The sequence below is a fragment of the Antechinus flavipes genome, chromosome 3, assembly GCF_016432865.1.
Source record: "Antechinus flavipes isolate AdamAnt ecotype Samford, QLD, Australia chromosome 3, AdamAnt_v2, whole genome shotgun sequence".
Lineage (NCBI taxonomy): Eukaryota > Metazoa > Chordata > Mammalia > Dasyuromorphia > Dasyuridae > Antechinus > Antechinus flavipes.
This window is the reverse complement of record NC_067400.1, coordinates 25,147,733-25,171,538: the sequence shown is the minus strand read 5'-3', so window position 1 is coordinate 25,171,538 and position 23,806 is coordinate 25,147,733. Positions and strand designations below refer to the sequence as shown.

The 23,806-nt window shown below is 34.9% G+C and overlaps 1 protein-coding gene across 3 annotated transcripts in view; it reads left to right on the top strand.

Moving 5' to 3' along the window:
• Positions 1 to 23,806, top strand: part of ZBBX (zinc finger B-box domain containing) — a 112,952-nt gene that overhangs the window by 10,152 nt on the left and 78,994 nt on the right. For all 3 annotated transcript variants that reach the window (XM_051983125.1, XM_051983124.1, XM_051983126.1), the window contains 5 exons: positions 2,632 to 2,745; positions 6,584 to 6,677; positions 10,454 to 10,502; positions 12,330 to 12,439; positions 20,984 to 21,079. In XM_051983125.1, the coding sequence (XP_051839085.1) occupies positions 2,687 to 2,745; positions 6,584 to 6,677; positions 10,454 to 10,502; positions 12,330 to 12,439; positions 20,984 to 21,079 (408 nt within the window). In that variant the 5' untranslated portion in view covers positions 2,632 to 2,686. The remainder of the gene's footprint in view (positions 1 to 2,631; positions 2,746 to 6,583; positions 6,678 to 10,453; positions 10,503 to 12,329; positions 12,440 to 20,983; positions 21,080 to 23,806) is intronic.

The following is a 23,806-nucleotide window of genomic DNA, read 5'->3' as shown; positions in this document are numbered from 1 at the left end:
TCCAAAGCTTTCTGGGGATAGAAAGTTCCATTTAAATCTGGTGATCCAGACTATATACTGCTACCCTTGGAGACTTCCTAAAATAATTTTAAACCACCAAAGGTCGTCTCCCAAAATATCCCATCTCTTTAAGATTTCCTTATATTATTATAGAGCCTGAATTAGGAAGAGTAGTATTGTTGTTCAGTCATTCTTGTGTCTGACTCTCTGTAATCCTGTATGGAGGCCATTGGAGTGGTTTGCCATTTCCATGTCCCATGGATTAAAGCAAGTAGAAGTCAAGTGACTTGCCCAAAATCACATACTTAGTGAATGAATGAGATCAGAAGGATTAGGAGTAGACCATCCTAGATCTATAGCCCTGGTGAGACATCGAGGCAGGTAGTGGTCTCTGTAGACTGATAATTAGATGGCTTATATCTTTGCAATTTGTTATTGGAATAGGAAGGGCTGTGGGAAAAGGAAAAAAAAAACCATTCAGAGGAATGTGTTGTTGGTGGAGTTATAAATTAAAAAGCCATTTTAGAGAAAAATAGTAATTGTACTAAAAAAATGTTCCTTAGCTCTGTATGTTCTTTGTATTAGTGGTACCATCAGCAGCACCAGCAACACTACCATCACACCCACAGCCACACTCACCCATATCCCCCACTCCTACATATAGCTCTCCACCTCACTCACACCTCCCCAGAAGCCTAGGGGCTGTACAGGCAGAATATAACCTCCCTTATATATCACCCTCTCCTCTGCCCATGGTTGGGCACAGTTGTGATTGGCTATTGTTCCAACAGAATCCCAGGGGAGGTTGTACCCAACAGAAAGATGGGCATTTCTTCAGTCAGAATACAAGTCTGTGTGTCTGTGTGACTGTGGGTCCTGCTGGAGAATGGACGGCCATGGAGAAGGGCTGGGGAGTGAGCTCTGGGGATTAGCGTTCTTTGCTCTACTTTCTCAAGGCTGTTACTTGTTGGGCTTCTTGCCTGCCCTGTGTTGACTGTAATGTCTCTGTCTCTGATGCCAAGCTCCTTCCTTGGAGGCTTTTGGAAAATTTGTGGCACTTGGAGAAAATTGTGGCCCTCTCTCTAGTTTGTTGACTTGGGACTCCTCTCCACAGGCTGTGTATCATCCTACCTCTCAGCTCCATTTGTGGTCACTGACCCCATGAGACCCATGTGTATGTGCATCAGACTGTGCATCTGACAGTTGGAGCTAGTGTTTTACAAATCATCATTCCAGTTATATTATCAATCATAGAAGCCAAATTTTAACCTACGATCTTCGCAATTTAAGCTGATCTCACTTCAAGTACATCACAGTGCTGAATTATTCACCTTCCATTTTGAAGATGAGTAATAATAGATAAACATAGAACAAAGGAATCGATTTGTAGAGAAGAGAGATTAAAAAGTATAGATTGTGGGAAGGCTTATGGGCTTTTTTTTTATTTGTATCTTATGAAATAAATTTGATGGGTTTTCTCATCAATAAGATCTAAGATCTGTTTTAAGTATATAATGTTTTGTTTGAATATATGAACAGTTCTAAATTATGTCTGGAGATCAAATGATGAATTATATAGTATCAAGGGGAAAAAGGGACTTCGATTTATTAATTTCTGTTTTTATTTATATTTTTGTTTTCTTGACTAAGTACGTCTTAGTATGAGATATCATTCAGGTTGCAACATTAGATCCAAGTTTTAAGTCACATTTCTCTGAAGTCCTGAACGATATTTCCCTTACTTCTTCTACCCTATTCAGTATTGACATCTTGATTAAGCATAATGTTGAAATTAAACTAAGACATGTATTTAAAAATATAGAGGAATAACAAAGTAGAATATGAGAATTTTTGCTCTTGTATTTTTAGTCATTATGAGTTTTGGTAATGAAATAAGTAAGTCGGTTTTTGTTTATACTGTGACATATTTTGTTATTTTTCTAGATATAGGTATTTGTGTTGATTTATGCACACACACATACATGAAAGCACACACATATGTATATACATACATACACATAGGTAGAAATTACTAACATTTTCAACAACTGTTAAATTAAGGTTTTAGCTACTAACATAATTCAAATATTACCCATATTGTGAATATTGTCTACATTGAAGAATTTTTTGAAATAATGACAAAAATTGTGATTAATCTCATTACAAGTATAAAAACTTGGGGGATAAGCAATATTTAAATCTGTTAAATAGCTTTAAATTTAATTATCTCACATTATTTTGGTAGTTTATTTGAGTTTTCTGGATATAATTCATGTAGGAAAGAAAATGATTTATAATTTCTGCTTTTAGCTGAGCAGTAACAATAGTGAATATTTAAGATTTAAATAAGCCCAGCATGTAAAGGAAATCTTAATAAAGGCAGTATCCTGAAGACTGAGGGGTACCTTTGGGAGCTTTTTTTTTTTTTTTTTTTTTGGTGGGGAAAGTGAAAATAGGGCCACTCTATTTTGAAATTTCCTTGCAAAATTAGTTAAAAGGGAAAAAAAATTAAAATGCAAACTAATAATGTTCTACTTCACTATCTTTCCTCTATTAGTAACATACATAGCACTTTTTTTTTTTTTTTACAAGAGGAGTAATTACCATTCATTTCAATCCTTTTTTCTTCAGGAATGTCCGGGAACTACAGGTAGAGAAAGTACAGTTAGAGCTGGAAACCCAAGAAATGGAGAAGAAACTTCAACAATTACAATCAAGCATGAGCCGAGAAAAAGAAGAAAGAGAGTAGGTGGAATTTCTAGAATTCTCTCAATAAGTATTTATATGCTAATGTGACTCTAACCATGTTTTCCTTAAGAAAATGAGTAATTTTGATTTCTCTGGTGAACTCTGTTCCCCGAACATGCGGAAGAATAAAGATTTGATTTTATTTCTTTGTATTATATCAATTCTACATCCTATTTTTCCACAGTGGCTTTGACAACTCTTTTTTCAATAGAACTAAATAGAAAATCCTTTCTAGGTACTAGCCACTGTGCTAATCCTTGGGGATCAACACAGAAAAGTAAGACAGCCTTTGTTTTCAAGAAGTTTAACATTCTAATGGAGGCCATAGAACAGAAAGAGTATTTAGTTTTATGGCCTTCTGAAAATTAGGGCTTGGGGGCAAAGTTCACAGATCAGATGTCAAGGCTTTCCTCTGTAACCAGCAGTACAGCTGTAATCCACCTCCACTGATAGAGCGGAGTGTAGTGGGATAAAGGGTAAGGGAAGAGTAAGAACCCTGGGTTACCTCCAGCGGAGGTCAGGATGAAGTGGGAGATGAGGTCAGTATGTACTTGAGTCTAACACTTGGATTGGAGAGGGGCAAGTTTCTGACCATACCTGTTCACTTAAACTTAGAATAATTGAATAGATGGTTCAGCCCTCCTTCCATTCCCAGAGGAAGTCTCCATCTGCCTGGGTCATGGCCTTGCTCAAGCAATCATTCTACCTCTCACTCAGATTCAACTTTTAATATGACTAGAAGTCTGTTCATCTTCGAAGGACTTCATCTTCATCCTTCTACATAGTTCAGCCGTCAGCCTATCTCTACCATTACTTCTTCTACAGAACCTCTGCAAAAATTTATCGAGAGACTTAATAACTCTATTAAGTAAACAACAGATATTTATGAGGTGCCTTTTATGTCCAACGCCCTGGGGATGTAAAACACAAGATTAAATAATCCCTCCAAGTAATGAGCTAATATCATCTCCTACTTTGTCTGCAACGAGTGCAACTGTCTTTTTTCCTTACTCTTTTATTGAAAATATTCTCATGAGGTCACCAGTGGCATCCTTCATGGACAGAATCAGTTGTTTATTACGAAAAGGCATAATTATCTCTTAGATACATCTTCCTCCTTTGTATCCTCCCTTCTCCCTTGATTTCACGGACTCCATACTCTACGTTCTCTTTGTACCTTTCCATTGGCTTTTTCTATTTATAGTTTTATCATTCCAGGATAAACCTTTAATCCAAGAGGGTCCTGCTCTTGGTTCTTTTCTCTTTGTTCTCATTCTGTTAATTATCTCATGTTATCACCTCAACACAGATAACTCTCACCAGCTGTCTTTTGAGCTTTGAACTGTTGTCACCAAATGCCTATGGGACAGCTGAATGTTGCACTGACTCTTAATTTCATGATGACTAAACCAAATTCGTCATGTGGGTTGTTAAGTAGTACAATGAATAATGCCTTAGGTCTAAAGTTAAGATGATGTTGTTTAGTTGTTTCAATTCTGTTCAAATCTTCATCGCTCTGTTTGGGGTTTTCTTGGCAGAGATAATGCAGTGGTTTACCATTTCCTTCTCCAGGTCATGTTGCAGACAAGAAAACTTGAGGCAGATAGAATTAATGTACTTATCCAGGTCATATAGTTAGTAAGTGTCTGAGGTCAAGTTTGACTACCCAACAGTCCACTTAACTGCTCCAAAAGGCTCCAAACGCTTCCTTTTCTACCATAGTTTAGTCCTACCTTCTCATTTTACGGTCACTGGTTGCTCCTGGGCTGCTGGTTTTTCTGGATCAATTTTGGATGTCCTTGATTCACCCTTTTCTGCTGCCAGACTCTCAAGGGGACCTGAATTCAAATCCTTCTTTAGACACTTACTAATTCTGTGACGTTGGACAAGTCATTTGATTGCTGCTGATTTAAGTTTCTCATCTGTGAAATGGGCAGGATTGTTGTGAGGATCAAATGAGACAGCATAGTTTTTGGTACATAGTAGTTACTTCATAAATGTGTTTTCTTTTATTTCTAAAACAACTCCTCCCTAGGATTTAGTCCTTCTCTAAGTGGCAAGTTAATTATCTTTAACAATTCTTCCATCTTCCTACATCTTATAGTTTATCCATCTCAAAATTCTGTCCATTCTGTCTCTGTTCTTGTTGGCACTTCTTTAGTAGAGGACTTCATTACTCTTTCTAGATTATTATTATTTTTTAAATTTAAATAGTCCCACTTTATTTTTATTTTTTTATTATAGCTTTTTATTTATAAGACATACGCATGGGTAATTTTTCAGCACTGACCCTTCCAAAACCTTCTGTTCCAACTTTTCCCCTCCTTCCTCCCATATCCTTTCCTAGATGGCAGGTAAACCAATACATGTTAAATATGTTTAAGTATATGTTAGATGCAATATATGTATACATATTTATACAGTTATCTTGCTGCACAAGAAAAATCGGATTTAGAAATAACTCTTTCTAGATTATTGGCAATGGCTTCCTAACAAGTCTTTTTAGCTCCATTCTCCTTCCCCTTCAATCTGTCCTTCATACCAAAAGGATCCTAACTTACCTTACTTAGATCTGTTCATATCATGTCTCTGCTTCCAAAACTTCAGTGGTTTTGATTTGAAGAGCTAACTTCAAACCTCCTTGTTTGACATCCATGTTCTTGGATGACCACCCCTATTTTTATGTAGTCAATTTATTTCCTTTTTATCTATAATTCAGCCACTTGGACCACTCTCTGTTTGCCAAAATCTTGTCTATGGCTTCGTTCTCCTCATTTTATCTCTCTAGAAGAGGTATCCTTGTTTTTATTTATTTTGTATCATAGACCCCCTGTGGCAGTTGGCTTCATCAGAGTGCCATTCAGAATAATGTTTTTAAATGCATGAACCTAAAGTACATAGTATTTTGTCTTCAAATCATCTTCAAATACAATTATGAAAATATTAATTTAAAAAAATTCCTGATCCCCAGACTGTAAAAGATCTGTCCCTTCTCTGCTTGTTAAATATCTTTTTGACCTTCGAAATCCAATTCAAATGCTACCTCCCCCAAGGAACTTTCTATAATCTATTTAATGGTATCATTATGTATTATTTTGCAATATAATTATCAGAGCAACCCATATGGGTTAAGACCATAGCGTATCCAAACTTGATTGATTCCCCATCTCCTAGGGAAGTACTCTTCACAAAAGAGCTATTTAATAAAGATTTATTTAATTGAATGAGAAGCCTTCTTCTGTAGTATTCACAGTTACTTTAGGCACCTCTGAATATTCAGTTGAAAGCTTTTGCTCTTCATTGGTTTGGATCAAAGGATCTTACAGTTCATCCTCAGGAGAATAGATTGATACATTCTCTGCTTGGAAAATTTTTCAAATGACACTGTTATGCCTTCCTGAAAACTTATGTTGCCTTTTAGTGCTGAAATGTTGCATATATATGTGTATGTATGTGTGTATGTATTTGCGTCCCAGAATATTTATAATGTTGGATCCTGATCAGTAAGTTTGGGAAACTGAATGATGATCCTCAGGGTTTTCTCTAAGACACAGTGTGCTTGGAGTGGTAAAATATTCCACAATTGAAATCCTTATCTTTATTTTGCTTGCTGTTTATACTTTAAGACGACCATTATTGAAGGGGTTATGTTTTCAGAGTTATGGAGGGTATAATTACTTTAGAGATATATCATTAGTCATTTTAATTTTATGATTCAATTCCATGCACCAAACTAGATTTCCATTTCCTGGAAATGAGAAAATATATTTGTTTTCATTAGCAAGAGAAATGTATACATATCTAGTAATTACATTGTTGTTCTTTGTGTATACAGAAGGTCAAGTGGCTATCACTGGAAATCTGGACAGGTGGGCAAATTGGGTAATCAATCACAAATGATGTCACAAAATAAAGAAAATGTTGTTAAGGTAAGAATATTTCATTTGATTTTCAGGCAATTTGCTAAGCAATACGATTTGCGACTTGTTCTGGCAGCTTGTATTCATTCACAGAGTTGAGAAATGAATGTTTTTCAAATAAGAGTATAGTGTTGTACATTGTTAGATTTCAATTGCCCCTCCTTTTATCTCAACAAACACCTTTCTTTCTTTAAATAGGATTTAAATCTGTCAGCTAAGAGTTGATGATTTTTCATTTCATTTAGTCTGGGAAAGGTTCAGCATTGGAGTAAAGCAAGTGAAATCATGCTTTATTAGATGTTATATATAAAGGGCAATGCTTTTGCCGTTAGTATGACAAATGTTAAACATTTTTAACCTTCTCTTCAGGTTTAATTTTCTACATGAGTATACATTCTGTTGGAACAGTATGTTGCTTTTGTATATGAAAAAATAAAAGAAGTATTTGTGTCTTTTTCTCACTATTAATGGTTTTTTAATTTATTGATCTTGTCACAGATAAGTTTAAGCAAATTCAAGATTTCTCTCCTCTCTCTCTATCTCTTAGCAGCTTACTATTCTACCAGGACGCAGCCTCTTCTAGCTTTTGGATAACTCTCATTTTTGGGAACTTTACTCATATTAGGACAAAGTTTCATTCATTCATATAGTAGAAGGAACTTGTAAATCTGGAAGATCTGGGATATAAAAGACTGAAGTGAATAAGTGAGCCCTGGGAAAAGCAGGGAGGAGATGGGAAGCATGAGAGTGAAAGAGATTTTCACTTATTAGTAAAAGTGCTTGTGTCACAAGTTGTCATTCACTACAGAAAGAAGGAGGTTGGGAGATGAGTTATAGATGCCATTAGATTGTGAACTCCTTGAGAGCGGGGGGGCTACCTTTGCCTCTTTATCAAAGAGATTTATATTCCTAGCACTTAGCACTTTGCCTACCAGTAGTAGGTGCGTAATAAATAAATAAATAGGTTTTCAGAAAGTGGCAGTGGGAGGGAGAATGAGAGATAGACAATAGTTTGATTAAGACCAGTTTGAAGGTTAATTAAACCCAGGAGCCTTGTTGGAGGGCTGTTGGGTAGTGGAGTCAGGAGGAGCTGATTTCAAATGTGCTCTCAGACACTTAGTCTCTGTGTGACTTTGGGCAAGTCATTTAATCTTGTTTGCCTAAGTTTGCTCATTTATAAAGTGAACTGGAGAAGGAAAAGGAAAACCACTCCAGAGTCTTTGCCAAGAAAACCCCAAATGGGGTCATGGAGAGTCAGACATGACGAGCCACAATAAATTCTTGTTGCAGTGTGCCTGTGAGAGGCCCTTGCAATTGTGCCTCTGGCTGTGCTGTGATGGGGCTGGGTCAGCATTTCTAGTGGGAGTGTGTTCTGGCAAGAATTATGGTCAGGCAGGTGAATACACCTCTTGGTACTTGCTGACTATATATATTCAAAGAAAACACTGATGTAGAAATAGAGATTAGGCTGAAGATCAAAGTGATGTTCCTGTGGATTTCTTGAAGAAAAGCAGTCAAAATCTTCATTTTAAGTTGTTTTCTCTGCTTCTTTTGTATAGTTTGAAGAAACTCTTGATTATTGCTATATGAGGCAAATAGTGAACTGTGCAATTGTAAAAATAATAATTTATATCTTTACTCAGTTTATTCAAATGTTCTGACCCAGCAGTAAGATGTCCAAAGCAAACAATTCAACTTCACCCCATTTAGATGTGTTAATTCAATCTATCTATTGTGAGATGAAATAATTAAGAATTTATATCACCAATAATATTTAAATCAAAATGTGACTTGCAGGACTGGTATTTTTATCCCCTTTTTGCTTTTATGTGATGGGTTATTTTAATGCATGCTTAGTAAAGTTTAGAATAGCAGGAGACATTGAAGCCATATTGAGATAGGAAAGCTGCCAGTGTTATGGAGGGGCCATACTTACAATAAGAAAGGCAGACAGAGGTGATGGTGAAACAAGTCAGGTCCTCTGGGATCCCATGGAATTGATCCTGATTATAATTCTGCTAGTATCTCAGAGGGAATGGAACTTCCACCTTTCCACTTCCACCTCTCTCCACTTCCACCTCTTAACCAATCTGGTGGGTTTTTATAGGGTTATTACCTGGGTCCAGCAGGACACTAGGCATTGGGGGAAGGGATTTAGGAGCCTGGACCTAGGGGCTGGCTCTGAGTGATGCTAGTGGGGAAAGAAAAGCCTATTGGGAAATTGGCAGTTAGTTTATATTCATACTCTCTGCCAACAGCAAAGGTGTTTGGGGCCATTACTGCTAGTCTTTCTCTGACAGGCTGACTCAGGAGTTTTTCAGTGTCTCTTGGGCTTTTTTGTTAACTAAATGGGGAGGCTTCTCCTGGGGTCTTGACATGACTTCATAGAATCTCAGAAGCCATAACTTTGGGAAGGATGAACACTAAATTTCATTTCTAAAGCAAAATTGCTGACATCATTGAGAAAAATTAGGGATATGTTTGCAGCAGAGGAGACCAAAGTTGATAAATATGTAGAACCACAGGCATTTGTTATTTTTATATTTACAAGTACAAATTAAGCAACTTAGTATGCAAACTGCAAATTGATCATTAGACAAGAAATAAGTTTGTTGGCAGATTATCTAGTGTTCTTTTGTGTATTCTTCAGAAATGAATTTAAATAAGATGACTCCTTGTGCAGACAGTTCAGCGAGATTATGCCATTCTCTTGTTCATTAATGTCTTGGGCTCTTTTCATCTAACATGCTCTTTAAGCTCATTTTGATATTCCTTTTTTTTTTTTTTAAATATTGCTTAGCCTTAATCTTTTTGTCAAGCAAAATGAAGAATTTGGAAAGTTGCAATAGCTAAACCTTGGGAAAGACTTTTGAGATCCCCAAAAAGCGTGTTAGGCAATGTAAAAGCTTATTGTATTTAGATGTGATAGACATCAGACTGATAAAGACTGATTTTTATAATTTTACATATATATGCATTTATGTACACACATTTATACATGTATATATATACTCACACATACATCTTTCTCAGTTAGAGGTGGAACATAAATCATGGTCTAACTGGATACGTGTCATTGGAATAATAGAGTTAGGAGTCTATATATACAAACATATACATATATACGTTATATATAAATGTATGTATATATGTCTCTCTCGAAACAGAGAGACAAAGAGAGACAAGAGACAGAGACAGACAGAGACAGAGAGATGGAAACAGACACCCAGAGAAATTTAGAATAACTTATTTCAGAAAAAGCAAGATCAGAATTATGGACTTCTAGAACTGGAACAGATCTTTGAGATCATCTAATAAAATATTTTACAGATGAGAAACCCAAGGAAACATGATTTGCTCAATATAACACAATTAATGGTACAAATGGGACCCGAATCCAGGTTTAGTGATCTTGAGTCCTGAGTTATGGAAGCATGAAAATCAGCTAGCATTAGATTAGAAAATAGTGTACATGGAAGTTATTACATAACATTTGAATATTTACTAAAAGAAAATTTTAATAGAGGAGAGTTTCTTTTTTATGTTTAGAATTCTTAACAATGATTCTTAACATTTTTTCAAAATTTATTTTTAATGTATCTTTTCCTTTTAATGAAAATTGTTTAATTGTATGACATTTATTTTTATATTATTGTTTCAACAGGAAAAATTTTCTATTCAAAAAATTCCAAAATGTCAAATATCTTTAATACTTGTTAAGTTTCTTTAAATAAGTCCTATGTTTCTTCGATAATATGCTAAGAGCACATGTTTCATTCATACAGCTATCTCCAGGAAAAGTGAAATTAAAGATCCTGAAGGATCAGGTTCCAGGTAAATATTAATTTCACTTTGCACTAAAAAGAAAGTACAAAATATTTCCTTTTTAATTTCTATATATGATTTCCTAATGCTCCTTAATACTGTCCTTAATTAGGAACAATGATAATATCTTAAAATATTTATATTTATAGAAGAAATGTGTTATAGTGGCTAATCACAAGTGTTGACCTTGAAGGCCTGGATTCTAGTGATTTTTCTGGCCACCTTTTGACAGGGAGATCAAAGTCAAGTCACTTTGGGAACTTCTCAGCAATTCAAGGGATCATTCTGAGATTAGAAATCCTAAACTAGTTGATGATTTTCATCATGAAGAGAATTACCACAATAAGTATATGTGGATGTAATCATTACCTCAGTCTTTTCCAACTCCTTCCACAGGTTTGCTGTGAATAAAATATGTTGTAAACATTCCTGTATGATAAAAAATGTTCATTGTTGTCACTATTTTGTAATCCTTTAATCCAATAAAATAGGTAGTGCACGTAGATGTCCTTTCACAATCCTCCTATCCTTGAATTAAGGAATGGTTTTCTTTGTTGCTAAGGGTTTTGACGAGGCTGTTGAAACTCATCTAAATTGGCCTTTAGATCTTGGACATCCATTCCATGTTCATGAAAAGTCTTTTCTGTTATTGGAGGAACCATCCAGAGATTTCAAATCGATGATCACAGTGCAGGATTATAGTTAGGATTCAGTGGAAGAGAACATATATTATTGTTCCATTTTACAGATAAAAAAGGATCACATTAGTAAACTGGTAGGCAAAAAATCACATGCCTAAACATTAACAGAACTTGCATTGACAAGGTCACAACCTGGCATTCTCTTACATGTTGCTGCAACTGGCTTTTAATGAGACTTATAATTCCAAAATCAATCTTAAAATGGCCAGAATTGTTCTATATTGCTGCTTCAAACTAAAAACATTTAACTTAAAAAAATACCACATTTGAAATTGGATTTCATTAAGTTTACTTTTGAGTATTTTATAAAAATAAGATTAGAATCTGCTTTTATGGTGAATGTATTAATGATATTGTGGCTTTCTCTCTTTATAAAAGTAAAATTTTTTTCATATCAAAATTTTTGAGATTGATTTTAAAATCTTTGACAATTGAAAGCTAGTTTAATAAACATAAACATGTAGTATTTTCTTTAATTATGGAAACTTAAGGGAGATGAATAAACCACTTTTTATAATATTGAAAACCAAAAAGATATTTATGAGTTTATGGAAACTCCTTGGAAAATCTAGTCAGTTTTGATTTCATTTTTTTCTAAATTCTGCATGTGTGTGTATATATGTGTTAACAATCATTCTTTGAAGACAGTTGAGGCAAAGCTATAGTTTGCCCCTAAAAGATATTTCTTATTTCTATCAGTTATTTTATTATATACATGTATATTTATGCACATGCACATATTATCTATCTACAGTTGAACATTTTATTTTGATTTAGAATTGTTGAGATATTTTAGAAACTAAACCTGTAAAATTACAGGATAGTTTAGCATAGAGAGGATTTTGATGAAATGTCCAAAATGAAAAAGAAACTGATTCAGTACATTTTTGTTCTCATTATAGACTCATTTGGTCCTTTGAATCTGTTGAGAGAATATCTAGTTTGGGTACATAAATATATAAAGATACTTGTGGTTGGTAGGTGGAGACGAGATTAACCATAATACTGTGTGAATTGTAGTTAAAAAAAATAACTGTTACAGAATTAGGAAAACACCAACTAATTTACTTCATCACAAAGTGAAAAAAAATCTCATTTACAATTATTTAACTAACTAAAATTTTCTTTCTTTTAGAAACAGTAAAACAATCAATTAACTATAAAGCAACAAATGCTTATACCCAGGAGAAAATAAAAGGAAAGGGGAAGGTTTGTGGACAGTGTGAGAACAAATTCGCATTACTAGTAAGTACCTTTCATCAGGATTCTCTCTTTGAATTTAGGATGGTAAGGCACATGCTGTAGAAGTGTTCATTTTAAAAGTGATAAATGCTTAAAATTAGTCAAAACATTTCTTGTTCAAATAATGTGATATATGTTCTTTAAGAAACACACATTACTCTTAATGAATAGATCTCAAGTTTTGTTGCTGAAGTTCAAAATATTTCTATTTCCATTCAATATATGGCGTTTAAGATTTGGAAGTGAATGGTCATTTAGTGAACCTTTTTCTTCCAGTTTTTCACATGAGAAACTTCTGAGAGATTCAATGATGTTCCTGGAGATACACAAGTAGCAAATGGCAAAGTTGAAATTGGAACCCAGGTTCTTTGACCCCATAACCATTATTGATTTCCCTGCCTTACAGCTAAATATGCTGCTGGATATGTGTTATTACAATTATGTAGGCTCCTTTCTATATTAATCTCTCAAACTTGGTTGCATTGATGGGTTTGTAGAGTGGATCTGTGTGGGCAAGTACTCCCATAGGTTCAAAGGATCTTCTGTGGTCCTGTATTTCTACAACTCATATTCAAAAGTACTCACGTGCGATGTTTATTTTAATGGTCAGCCCATTGCATTTTAGTTGTTTCACTTAGATCTGACTCTTCATGACCCCATTTGTGATTTTCTCGGTAAAGATATTTTACCAGTATGCGATTTTCTTCTTGAGCTTATTTTACAGATGAGGAAACTAAGGCAAATAGGGTTAAGTGACTTGTTCATGGTTACATAGCTAATTAAGTGTCTGAGGCCATATTTGAATTCAAATCTTCTTGACTCCAGACCTGGGGCTCTATCCACTGGAGCACTTAATGTCCTAATAGTCAGTGAGGAAATAGGATTAGATCAAATAAAAGGCATTTATTATATTAAAGTAGGAACAGAGAATAAAAAATGTTTCCCTCCTATAAACCTGGGGTGCATTTTCTTCCTACTGCATAAAATGCCCATGGCAAAAATCAAATCATGTCATGTCAACAAACATTAAGTGCTTTTTATGGGTCAGACACTGTGCTAAGCAATAAGATTTCAAATGGAGAAGCAAAAAGAAAGACATTCCCTGTCTTGAGAAAAACTTGTTGTTTGTCCTTTGTTCTTGAATAGGAAGGATCATGATGCCAATAAGATGATGGCATGATATGCAAATGAATGGAATTTAAGTGAGGGAGGGCTATGCAAAGTTATCAGCCTTACTTTCTCCTTCAGATCCCTCTCTGGAACTAGTGGCAAGATGGAGATCAAGACAAGTGCAGATGACCCTAGATGGAGTGGGAGACCTTGAGCTTTTTAAGCTAAGCCCATTCTCAGTTTGTTTTAGGCAATACCCATTCAGTAATTAAGACTATATAAAAATAAGACAAAGGATGGCCTTTTTTACTTAGGGAAAAATCAGTCTGGAAGAAGAACCTTCGAAGAGCTTATATTTTAATGAAGAAAGATCCAAAATAAAAGGAGACTAAAAAACTTGTAGGGACCAAGATGGAAGGAAAGGGGGCAAGGGAAGCTATAAATGGAGCCATGATGATGAAGAACAGAAAATGAAGGATAGTTCCTCAAATTTATAGTTTCTCAAAATTAAGAGAAAGGAATCAGTGAGAAAAGGGGACTATAGTGCTGGAGGGAGAAGGCAACTGAAGCATGGAGGTAAAACCCAGAAAATGTAGAGGCAGTGGGCAGAATGGGGAGAAAGTAGAGAACAGAGTACAGAGGCACACATTTGGAGACAACTTCTGGCCAAAGGTCCCTCCAGTTGTACAGGGCTCCGGTGGCTGTTTTCTTCTCATACTCACATTCCCCTTTGGGAGCAGGGTCTTTGCTAAGCAGTTCATCAAACTGGACTCCATGGCTTTGTTCCTCACCACAACACAACCCTCCACTTTTCTTGAATTCCCAGACTTCTCTACTGTCAAGTCATATTCCTCAAAGATGATTCTTACTTCAGTTGCTTTCAGGGGTGACTGGCTTATTTTTAGGAGTCTCTGGCAGTGAGACCAATTTTTGGCCATCCAGTACCCAGCTGCTCTCTTAATTCTATGGTAGGCAACTCTTTTATGCCCCATAAAGCATTAATAAAGAGGGCAGAAATATTGTGGTACTTGATTTTAACTTATTAAAAAATTTAACATTTTATTAACTTATTAAAAAACCTTAAAATATTACTGTTGTTGTCAAGCAGGTTGTGTGGGAACCAGTTCTTCGACTCATACAGATATTTTATTTCCTTATGCCTGTAGACAGTTAATAGAAATAGTGCTTTATGGATCTGGTTACAGTAAATTATATAGTTCTCTTCAAATATAATATTTATTGATTGCCTACTATGTTCACAGAAGTGTTTTCCTACTTTTATGTGGGATTGGGTAAAAATAATAGTAAGAAATGGTCCCTGCCCATAAGGAGCTTGTAGTCTATTTGGAAAAAGATAACTACATCTGAAAAGGAATGATACAAAACTATAATTCAATGACAGATGAATGATACAAAGTGCTGTAGTAATTTAAATTTAGGAAGAGGGTATTGTGACTTGCATTGATTAAGGGAAACTGAAGCAGAAGGAGCCATAAATTAATTAATATTAGAAGGATTAGTTGAATTTGGATAGGCAGAGAGAATGGAGGGAATAACAGTGGCTAGCCCCTAGGGAATGATAAATACTTGGTCATTATTTAATAAGGGAAAGAAAAACAGCACATATATTAAAGAAAAATACACATTTGGTAGTCAGTGAATAGAACATGTAGTTTCATTGAATCTATTTTTAGAGATAGTAGGTCATATGACTAGAAAAATATAGTAAGCCCAGATCACGAAGGGCTTGAAATGCAGACTCAGCGTGAGTTGGAACTTAATTGTGTGAGGAGGTATACTAAGATGGAAATATGATGTTAAAATGATTTCCACTTTGTCTTGGTCATTTAGACATTAGAGTCAGAAGAGATGAAAACATGGAGACCATTTTAGAGGCTGTTGCATTTAGAAAATGAAGTACTTATGTCCTAAGGTTAAGTAGCGATGGTGCAAATAGGCAGGAGATACTATCTATGAAAGACATAATGAGAGAAGAACTGATAACAATCCTTGACTCATTGGGTTTAAAGACAGAGAGAAAATTCAAAGATGATTTGAAAAATGCTCATTAAAACTTTAATAATCATCAACATCAATTTTTTTTAATCAACAAAGGAGCTCTCCAGCAGCAATCTGGCCATCAGGTCAAGAATTATTTTGTCTTGGCAACCCAACAATGACATAATGATACATTAAAATCATTAAGGAAAAAAATCCCATGAAAAACTTAGCTTCTCTGGAAAGCTGCTTATCCTCTCTCAGCTTCTTATCCCTTATGTGTAAAATGATAATGAAAAGAATTGTATGCGAAATACTTTGCAAGTCTTAGAGCATTGAATTGATATTTGTTATTTATTATTATTATGGAAAAAGTCAGTTCCTCAATATATTTATGAGATATTCCATAACACTTGGCCAGCGTTGGGAGGGCATATTTTTCCAGAGAGAATTGAATTGTGCAAGGACATTCTCCTTAGAAGAAGTGAGTTTTCCTTTTTTCCAGATATGAATATGTTTCATGAGATATGTTCAGGCAACCACTGGTTGGTATAGCTGGCTAAAAAGAGGGCAAGGTGGAAGATAAGATCTGAAAGGGAGCTGTTGAAGATCTTTTTAAGGCTTTTTAAAGTGATTGATGGGAACCTTAATCACCTATCAGGTTTACTTTTGTGCAATGGTTGATTTTTTTAAACAAGTTCTTTGATAATTGGTGCCTGAGAAGGGTGATTTGTGCAACTACACAAAGTATAGGTCAAAAGATCAAAAATCTTCTCAGCAAAAAAAAAAATACTAAATCATTATCAAATCAAAATGAGACAGAAAGTCTTGATGAAGTAGGTAAATGAATCATTTGTGAAGTATGTATGAATGTTCTTTGAGTTCTGGTGAATGGATAATTAGAAGACTTTCATAATAATAATAGTTTTGTGATAAAGCTCTTGTTTTTAAGAAATTCCTTTTGCATTAAGTTCTATTACGTTCATTGACAAAAATAAGCTTATTTGTTATTAAAATAAAAATGTCAAGCCAATAATAAGTATTTAATATGTGCTTTCTGTGTGCTTACCATATCATACTAAGTTTTTGAGGATACTATCTGAAGGAATAAAAGTCCTTGCCTTCAAGTAAGTGGGGAATGAGGGAATAAAAGGAAGGGAGAGAAAGGAAGTTGAGAAGGAGGATCTTTGGAGCAAGCTAGACAAATTTTAGATTCTATAGGACATTGTGGAATAGAATATTAACCTGAATGGTCTGGGATTTATCCTTAAAACATAAAATATAAGTAAGGAAAACATCTCTATTTATTTCTAATAGGGAGGTAAGAAAGATATACATAAGTATTTATAGAATAAATATAAAATATATAAAATAACAAAAATGACTACAAACACATGCAAATAAATTAGGTACAAGATGAGGGTCAACTTTAAACAGTTGGGAAGATAAGGAAAGGCCTTTTGTAGAAAGTGGTCCTTGGGCTCTATTTTGAAGGAAGAGAGTTATTTAAAGAGAATAAAGTGAGTAGGAATATGCATTTCAGTTATCTAGGAGACAGCCATTGTAAAGTTGGGGAGATAGGAGTGTGGTATGGGAGGAATAGAGAGAAAACCAGCTTGGATGGATCACAAATAAGGAAGTGGGGGAGAAAAACGGGAAAGATAGGTTGGGGCCAGGTTGTGAATAGCTTTAAAAGCTAATGACAGAGTGCTGATATTTGATCCTGGAGATGATTGAGTAAAGGAATCACATGTTTAATTTTTTGCTTAAGGAAAGCTCACTTTGGCAGCAGTGTGGACTAAAGAGTGAGAGATTTTGATGCTGTATCATTAATATAAGTAAGAAACAATGAGAGTCTGATCTATATATTGGTTAGGAGTCAGTCAACAAAACATTTAATTGTGTTAGATGCTGCACTAAAACAGGATAGAAAGAGAAATCATAACATTCTCTGTCTTCAAGGAGTTCATTTTCTAATGAGGGAGAGAACACATAAATGATCAGACATAGACAAGAAAAATGGAAAGAGAATAATATAAGAGTGAAATGCAGAGGGTTATCAGTGAGGAGAACCATTTTCTGGAGAAGATGGGATGTGAGCTGAATCATGAAGGGAGTCAGGAGGGGGAAAAGCAGGAGCATTCTAGGTATGGAAGACAGAGAAATCAAAGGCAACCTGACAGAAGATGGAGTGCTATGAGTGGGGAAGAGAAAGTAGTCTTGTGTTGCTTAATCTCAGAGTATGTGGAAGGAAATAAAGTGTGAGAAGTATGAAAATATGGGAAAGGGTCAGGTTAGTAAAATGTTTTTAAATGCCAGAAATGGACAATTTATGTTTGATGCTAGAAGTAATAGCCACTGGAATGCACAGAATAAGAGATTGACATGATCAGATTAATATTTTAGGAAAATCACTTTGGTTTTAGTGGAAATGCCATGTGAATTGGAGTGGCAAGAGATTTGAGGGGCAAAGACCAATTAGAAAGCTATTGGAGTCCAGAAGAGAGGTGGTGAGTGCCTCGATTTGTGTGGTGGTGATGTTAGTAGTGAGAAGTAGAATTGAGAGGTGTTGTGAAGTTAGGAATGATAAGATTTACCAACGATCTAGACATGTAGAATGAGTAAGAGTAAGGAATCACAAGGGAGATATGAAGTGAGGAAATTGGAAGAATAGTGCTGTCTGTAACAGATAAAGGGAAGATAGGAAGAGGACTGGAATTTTTTGGGAAAATAATTCTTTTTGGACATGATGAATTTGAGATTCCTACATCCAATTAAGATGTGCAAAAGACAGTTGGTGATTTACTACTGTAGCTTTAGAGAGAGATTAAGATGGATAATAGCTCTGGGATTCATCTATATAAGGGTGAAGAACATGTAGCCCACAGACATTATTCTGCTGAGAAATCATTTACTGATTTCTCAACCACAGGTGATGAGCTGAAAGCTAGATACGACAGCCTCCCATTGCTTCAGTTCTATAAACTGATATTTTGCATGGCTGTGGATGATGATATAAATATCCAAATGACCCTTGGCAGGAAAAGTTCCTCATCTCTGATTTATATACAGATGGTGATTGAACCCATGGAAGTCAATGAATTTACCAAATAAACTACTATAGAGTCAAAAACGAAGAGGACCCAGGGAAGAGATTGGGGGTCACTCATGTTTTCTGTGTATGATCTGGAAGAAGTGAAATAGCAAAGGATATTGAGAAGTAATTGGGTATGTAGGAGTAGAAGCAAGAGAGAGAAATGTAGGGGCAAAAGTAAAACTAGAGAAGAGAATGAAAATGAGGGAATCAATAAGGCTTGAAAAAAGACCATTTGATTTAGTAGGTAAGAGATCATTGCTATTTTGGAGAGAGGCGTTGTAATCAGATACTGAGGTTAGAAGTCAGGTTATAGAAGAATGAGCTGGACTTAGCAGATATGGAGAATTGATTGGAATGGGGAGAGACTTGCACCAAGGAGTCGTTAGGAGGTTCTTGCAGTAACCCAGATGCAAAAAATGAAGGCTTGAAATAATGAAGTGTGGATAAGGAAGTGAAAACCGAGGCAACTGGTACAAAGTAGGAACAACTTCAAGTAAAATACCTGACAACTATATGGAGATTTGTCAAGAACTAGGGGGAAAGGACACTCGTAGCTTCTTTTCAAGGAGAAAAATAGAATTAAAAACATCAAAGCCTTTTTTGATAAATTTGTGATCTCTTTCTTGGTATGAGTACTTCCTCCACTTGTTCAACTTAATTCTTCTTTTAATGAATCAATTAAAAATATTTTATCAAGGAAGTATCTAACATACAAAGTCCTGTGTTAAGCACTGAGTTTGCAAATAGAAAAGCTGGACAGGCCTTACTTACTTTCAAGAAGCTCATCTTCTAATAGGGTGAGACAATATATATAAGTAGTCTAGATGCTGGGAAGATTGAAGGACCCATACTCTTTTTCTGTGTTTTCTTATTCATGTTTTTACATACTGGATGGATTTGTTTATTTGTTTTGATGATGTAGATCAGTTGCATTAATACCTTCTCATCCAATGCTAATCTCTCCTTTTTCTCAAATATCACACACACACACACACACACACACACACACACACACACTCTTCTATGCCATTCTGTAAATCTTCCACAGATGTCTACACAACATGTTAGGCCTCCCTCCTCTGGTTCTCTTGGCATTGTGTGGATACCATTGGGAAGTTCATTTTGTTTGATTTGGAGAACTTTGGATCAAATCTGAGCTCTGCTCTTTGATACTCATACACCTTTCTATCTGGGGCACAGCTTCCTCAGCAAGAAAATGAGGGGGTTGGATCAGATGGCCTTTAGAAGCTTCCTTTTAGCTCTAAATCTGTAATCTTATGGACTGTTCGCAGACAGTTTAGCGTGTGAACCACTTTTTTTTCCCAGAGCAAAATGTCTCAGATACTGCCAAAAAAAATTACTAACGTGAACAGGTACTTTTTGATGTACTCAGTTCTCAGTCATCTAACTCTTGTTTAGGGTACTACTCTTTTTTGGTAGGGAAGAAGGGTAATAGAAGAAGCCTCACATTGGAGTCAGGTTAGGGTTAGGTTACTAAATAGGATATCACAATTAGGTTTCCTGTCTAAGTCCTCCCAGCCTTGTCCTTATTGGCACTTCACCTGCAGATCAGATGTGGGTCACAGTGAGTCCACATCATGTTTTTGGTTCTGGTGGTGGCAGCAGCACAAAATATCATACACACTCTTTGCCCAGATGGATTTTAAGCATTGAACATATTTAGAATAAAACTGTTTATCCATGTTTACTTTGTTCTCTTGTGACTTGGGAATCTCTTTAACTAAGATGAATTTCATCTTGTATTTTTTGAATCATATAGAAGATCGTTTAGTGTTACTTTGAGCATCAACTGGTAAGTGTAAAAAGTTAGATACAACGGTTTTACGTGTTAGGTATTTAATAAATGACCAAATAACAAAATAAAATTAGGAAAAAGCCGTGGTATGGAAACCCAGACAGAGTAAAAACATTGCAGAAAATAGCAGCTCAAGCTCAGAGAGATCCCATTAAATTTCCTTGAGACCCTTTTGTCCAAACACTGCATTTTCATGGACTCCATGTGCAGTGTATCTTATCCTGCTCCTGAGCAAAGACCACACGTTGCTCAGGGAGTTTCACAGTGACTTCATAAGTGTAAGTAACCCTTCTGCGTTGCAGCCTTGACATTATTTGTGCCATATTGGCAGCTAGAGCTTGAGGCAGGTTTTCAATAAAGAAAGAAAAACCTTAAATGGATTGTTTTCATACTTCCTATTAGGCATTCTATCATGAATCCCACCTTGCTAAGCTGGGGAAATAATAATAAGAAAATGAAATGCTGATGTGAAATTTCACTAGGGATCATGTCATTAAAAATAACTTTTCTTGTTTTTTCCCCTGAGGTTTGTCTTGAATGTGGAGAAGATTATTGTTCAGCCTGCTTTGCTAGAATCCATCAGAAGGGGGCATTAAAGCGCCATAGAACTACTCTTTTACAGGTTGGAATTTCTGAAATGCTTTTTATGTGTTTTGTGAAAAATTTGAAAGCATGTTTCTGATTATTTAAAAGACAGGATTATTTTCATTAATTCCTAAAACTCTCATAGATAACCTGTGTGTATCTTCTTGTCTCTTTTAACATTGAATACTACTTATCACTTAATTTTTTATTTGAAGAAAGGTTTTGTATTTTGATGGAGTGATTGGAAATTTTAGGTAAAAATGGGCAAAAACTTTTATTTTTCCATCTCTCTGTCTTGAAGAAAAGAGAACAAAAACAAAATCAAAAAAGGACTTCATCAAAATAATAATTCTAGGCTTTGTCCAATGGTTGGATACTTAACCTAGTTCTTATGTATCACAGAGTGATAGTTGATATTCAGAGCAGTGAGCACTCTTAGAGGATACAAATGAATATAGATAGTTTTAATATCCATGTTTTTTAATTTAATTTTTGATTTTTAATTTTTATATTTGTTGAAAATCATCATACAGATATTTTCTTCATAAATCAACCTACCATTTAGCTTTCTTTTTTTCTCATTTCATTCTTTTAAAAGTAGATTCTCCAAACATCACAGTTATTTACCAATATGTTCCCTAATCCCTAATCCTCCCTTGGGACAAAAAGCAACTCAAACCAAAAAAAGAAAAGAGGCAAAATAAACCAGAAAGACAGCTGTATCTGATAGTATAATATTTACTGAAGGAAGATGGACCCTTGATCCTCTATTTTCTAGGACTAAGATCGTTAATTATTGTTAATTAGATTTCCAGTGCTTTTATTCATGTTACTTTACTGTACTCCTTGTGTAATTTACTCTTTATTTTGATTTATTTTTTCTGTGTTCGATCATACACATTCCTTCATGTTTTTGTTTACTCTTACCTGTTATTTCTTTCAACCATTCTATTATGCTCTTGTAGTATAATTATTCAACTGTTACACAGTATAGACATCCATTTGGTTTCTGGTTCTTCACTACTACAGAAGATGTTGTACTTTATTTCCTTGGGGGGGGGCATGTGTCCACAAGTAGATTCACTGAGCTAAAGGATATGAAATACTTAATCACTTTTCTTGAATAATTCTATGATATTTTTGAGAATCATTATAATTTTACTCTTCTGTCTTCCCATAGCCCCTTCAACAATGATGATTTCTATTTTTTTCATCACTATTTGATAGGCATAATATACAATCTCATAGCATTTTTATATACATTTTATTAATATTGGTCATTTTGGGACTTTTCTCCTTCTGCTATATTTGTATTTGTTCTGGGATCTTTCTGTTCTACCATTTGACCACTTATTTATTTGGAAATGATTTTTGTCAGTTTCCTATATACTTTAGATATCAGTTTTTCACAAAATGATGTAAAATATTCTCTTTATTCTCTTAAATGTTTTATCATATGATTAATGGTTTTAAATTTACATATATATATATATATATATACTTAATCCTTGGTAGTTATAAGAAAGGATCTATGACCCTAATAATAACTGTAATGATCAGCCATGCTTAATCCTCTATGAGTCCTTATGATTCTTATTGTGATGAAAATACCAACTATCAGTCAACAGTTTTTAGTAGGTGATCTTTTAATACTAAGAATTATCATTGCTTCTGCAAACAAGTAAGAGAAGATAAATAGGTAAAGAAAAAATATTCTGTCCTTATGAACATTATGTACATTACATAAATGAAACATATGGTATACACATGTGAAAAATATGCACTTGTATATGTAAGTATAAACAGATGGACAACCTTTATTAAAGTGTTTATGAAGGAGATTCTCAAGAACAGAACACTCAATGAACCAAACTTTTATTTTCCACTGTCTTGAAGAAAAGGAAACAAAAACAACATCAAAACAGGATTTTATCAAAATAACAATTCTAGGCTATGTCCAATGGTCCATGGATACTTAGTCTAGTTCTGATAAGTTTGTTGTACCACAAAGTGATAGTTGATATTCAGTTGAGTCTAAGACATTTTTAGATTAAAAGTCCAAGAAATGCCAAATTATGCCTACTATGCTGGGGTAAAAAACAGTAGAGTCTGTTAATTTTAGAAAAAAAAATGTTCGATTCAAAAAGAGTTAACTTTTTAAGCTTTAGGGTGGTGTAGGGGAAGAAATGCATAATCTTATTTCAGGAAATGGCTTTGTATCATAGCTTTCATGTTTCCTAAAATATGTCCTTAGGCAGGTAGCAACTCATCTTGAATTTAGTTTCCTTATCTATAAAAAAAGGGTATACTGATACTTGCACCACTAGGGTTCCTGTGGGAAAAGCATTTTGTGAGCACTAAAATATTATGTAAATATAAAGGAGTGTATCAATTTTGTACTCCAGTAGATCTCAAACTTCTTGATATGAGTATTCCCTTCATAGGTGAGGTCACACCCCAGCCCTGCCTTTTTCCCTAGGCCATTTTCATCCATTTCTCATTCTTTCACAGACCTCTATTGAGCATCTGTTTATGTTGGAGGCCTTGACATTTTTGGGGTATCAGTGGGGGATCCCTGTTAACTTTGATTCTTGCAGTATCATCAGCCTTTTTTTGTCATAGGCTTTCTTCTTAATACCTCTTATGTTACTTCTTGAAGTTAAATCATTATTGCATATAAGCTTTAAGCGGTTTCTATCTGTCACACATTGCCCTCTGGGTAACCTCCAACTTGGATTTCTCAGAAATGGGATGTTTCAGTATC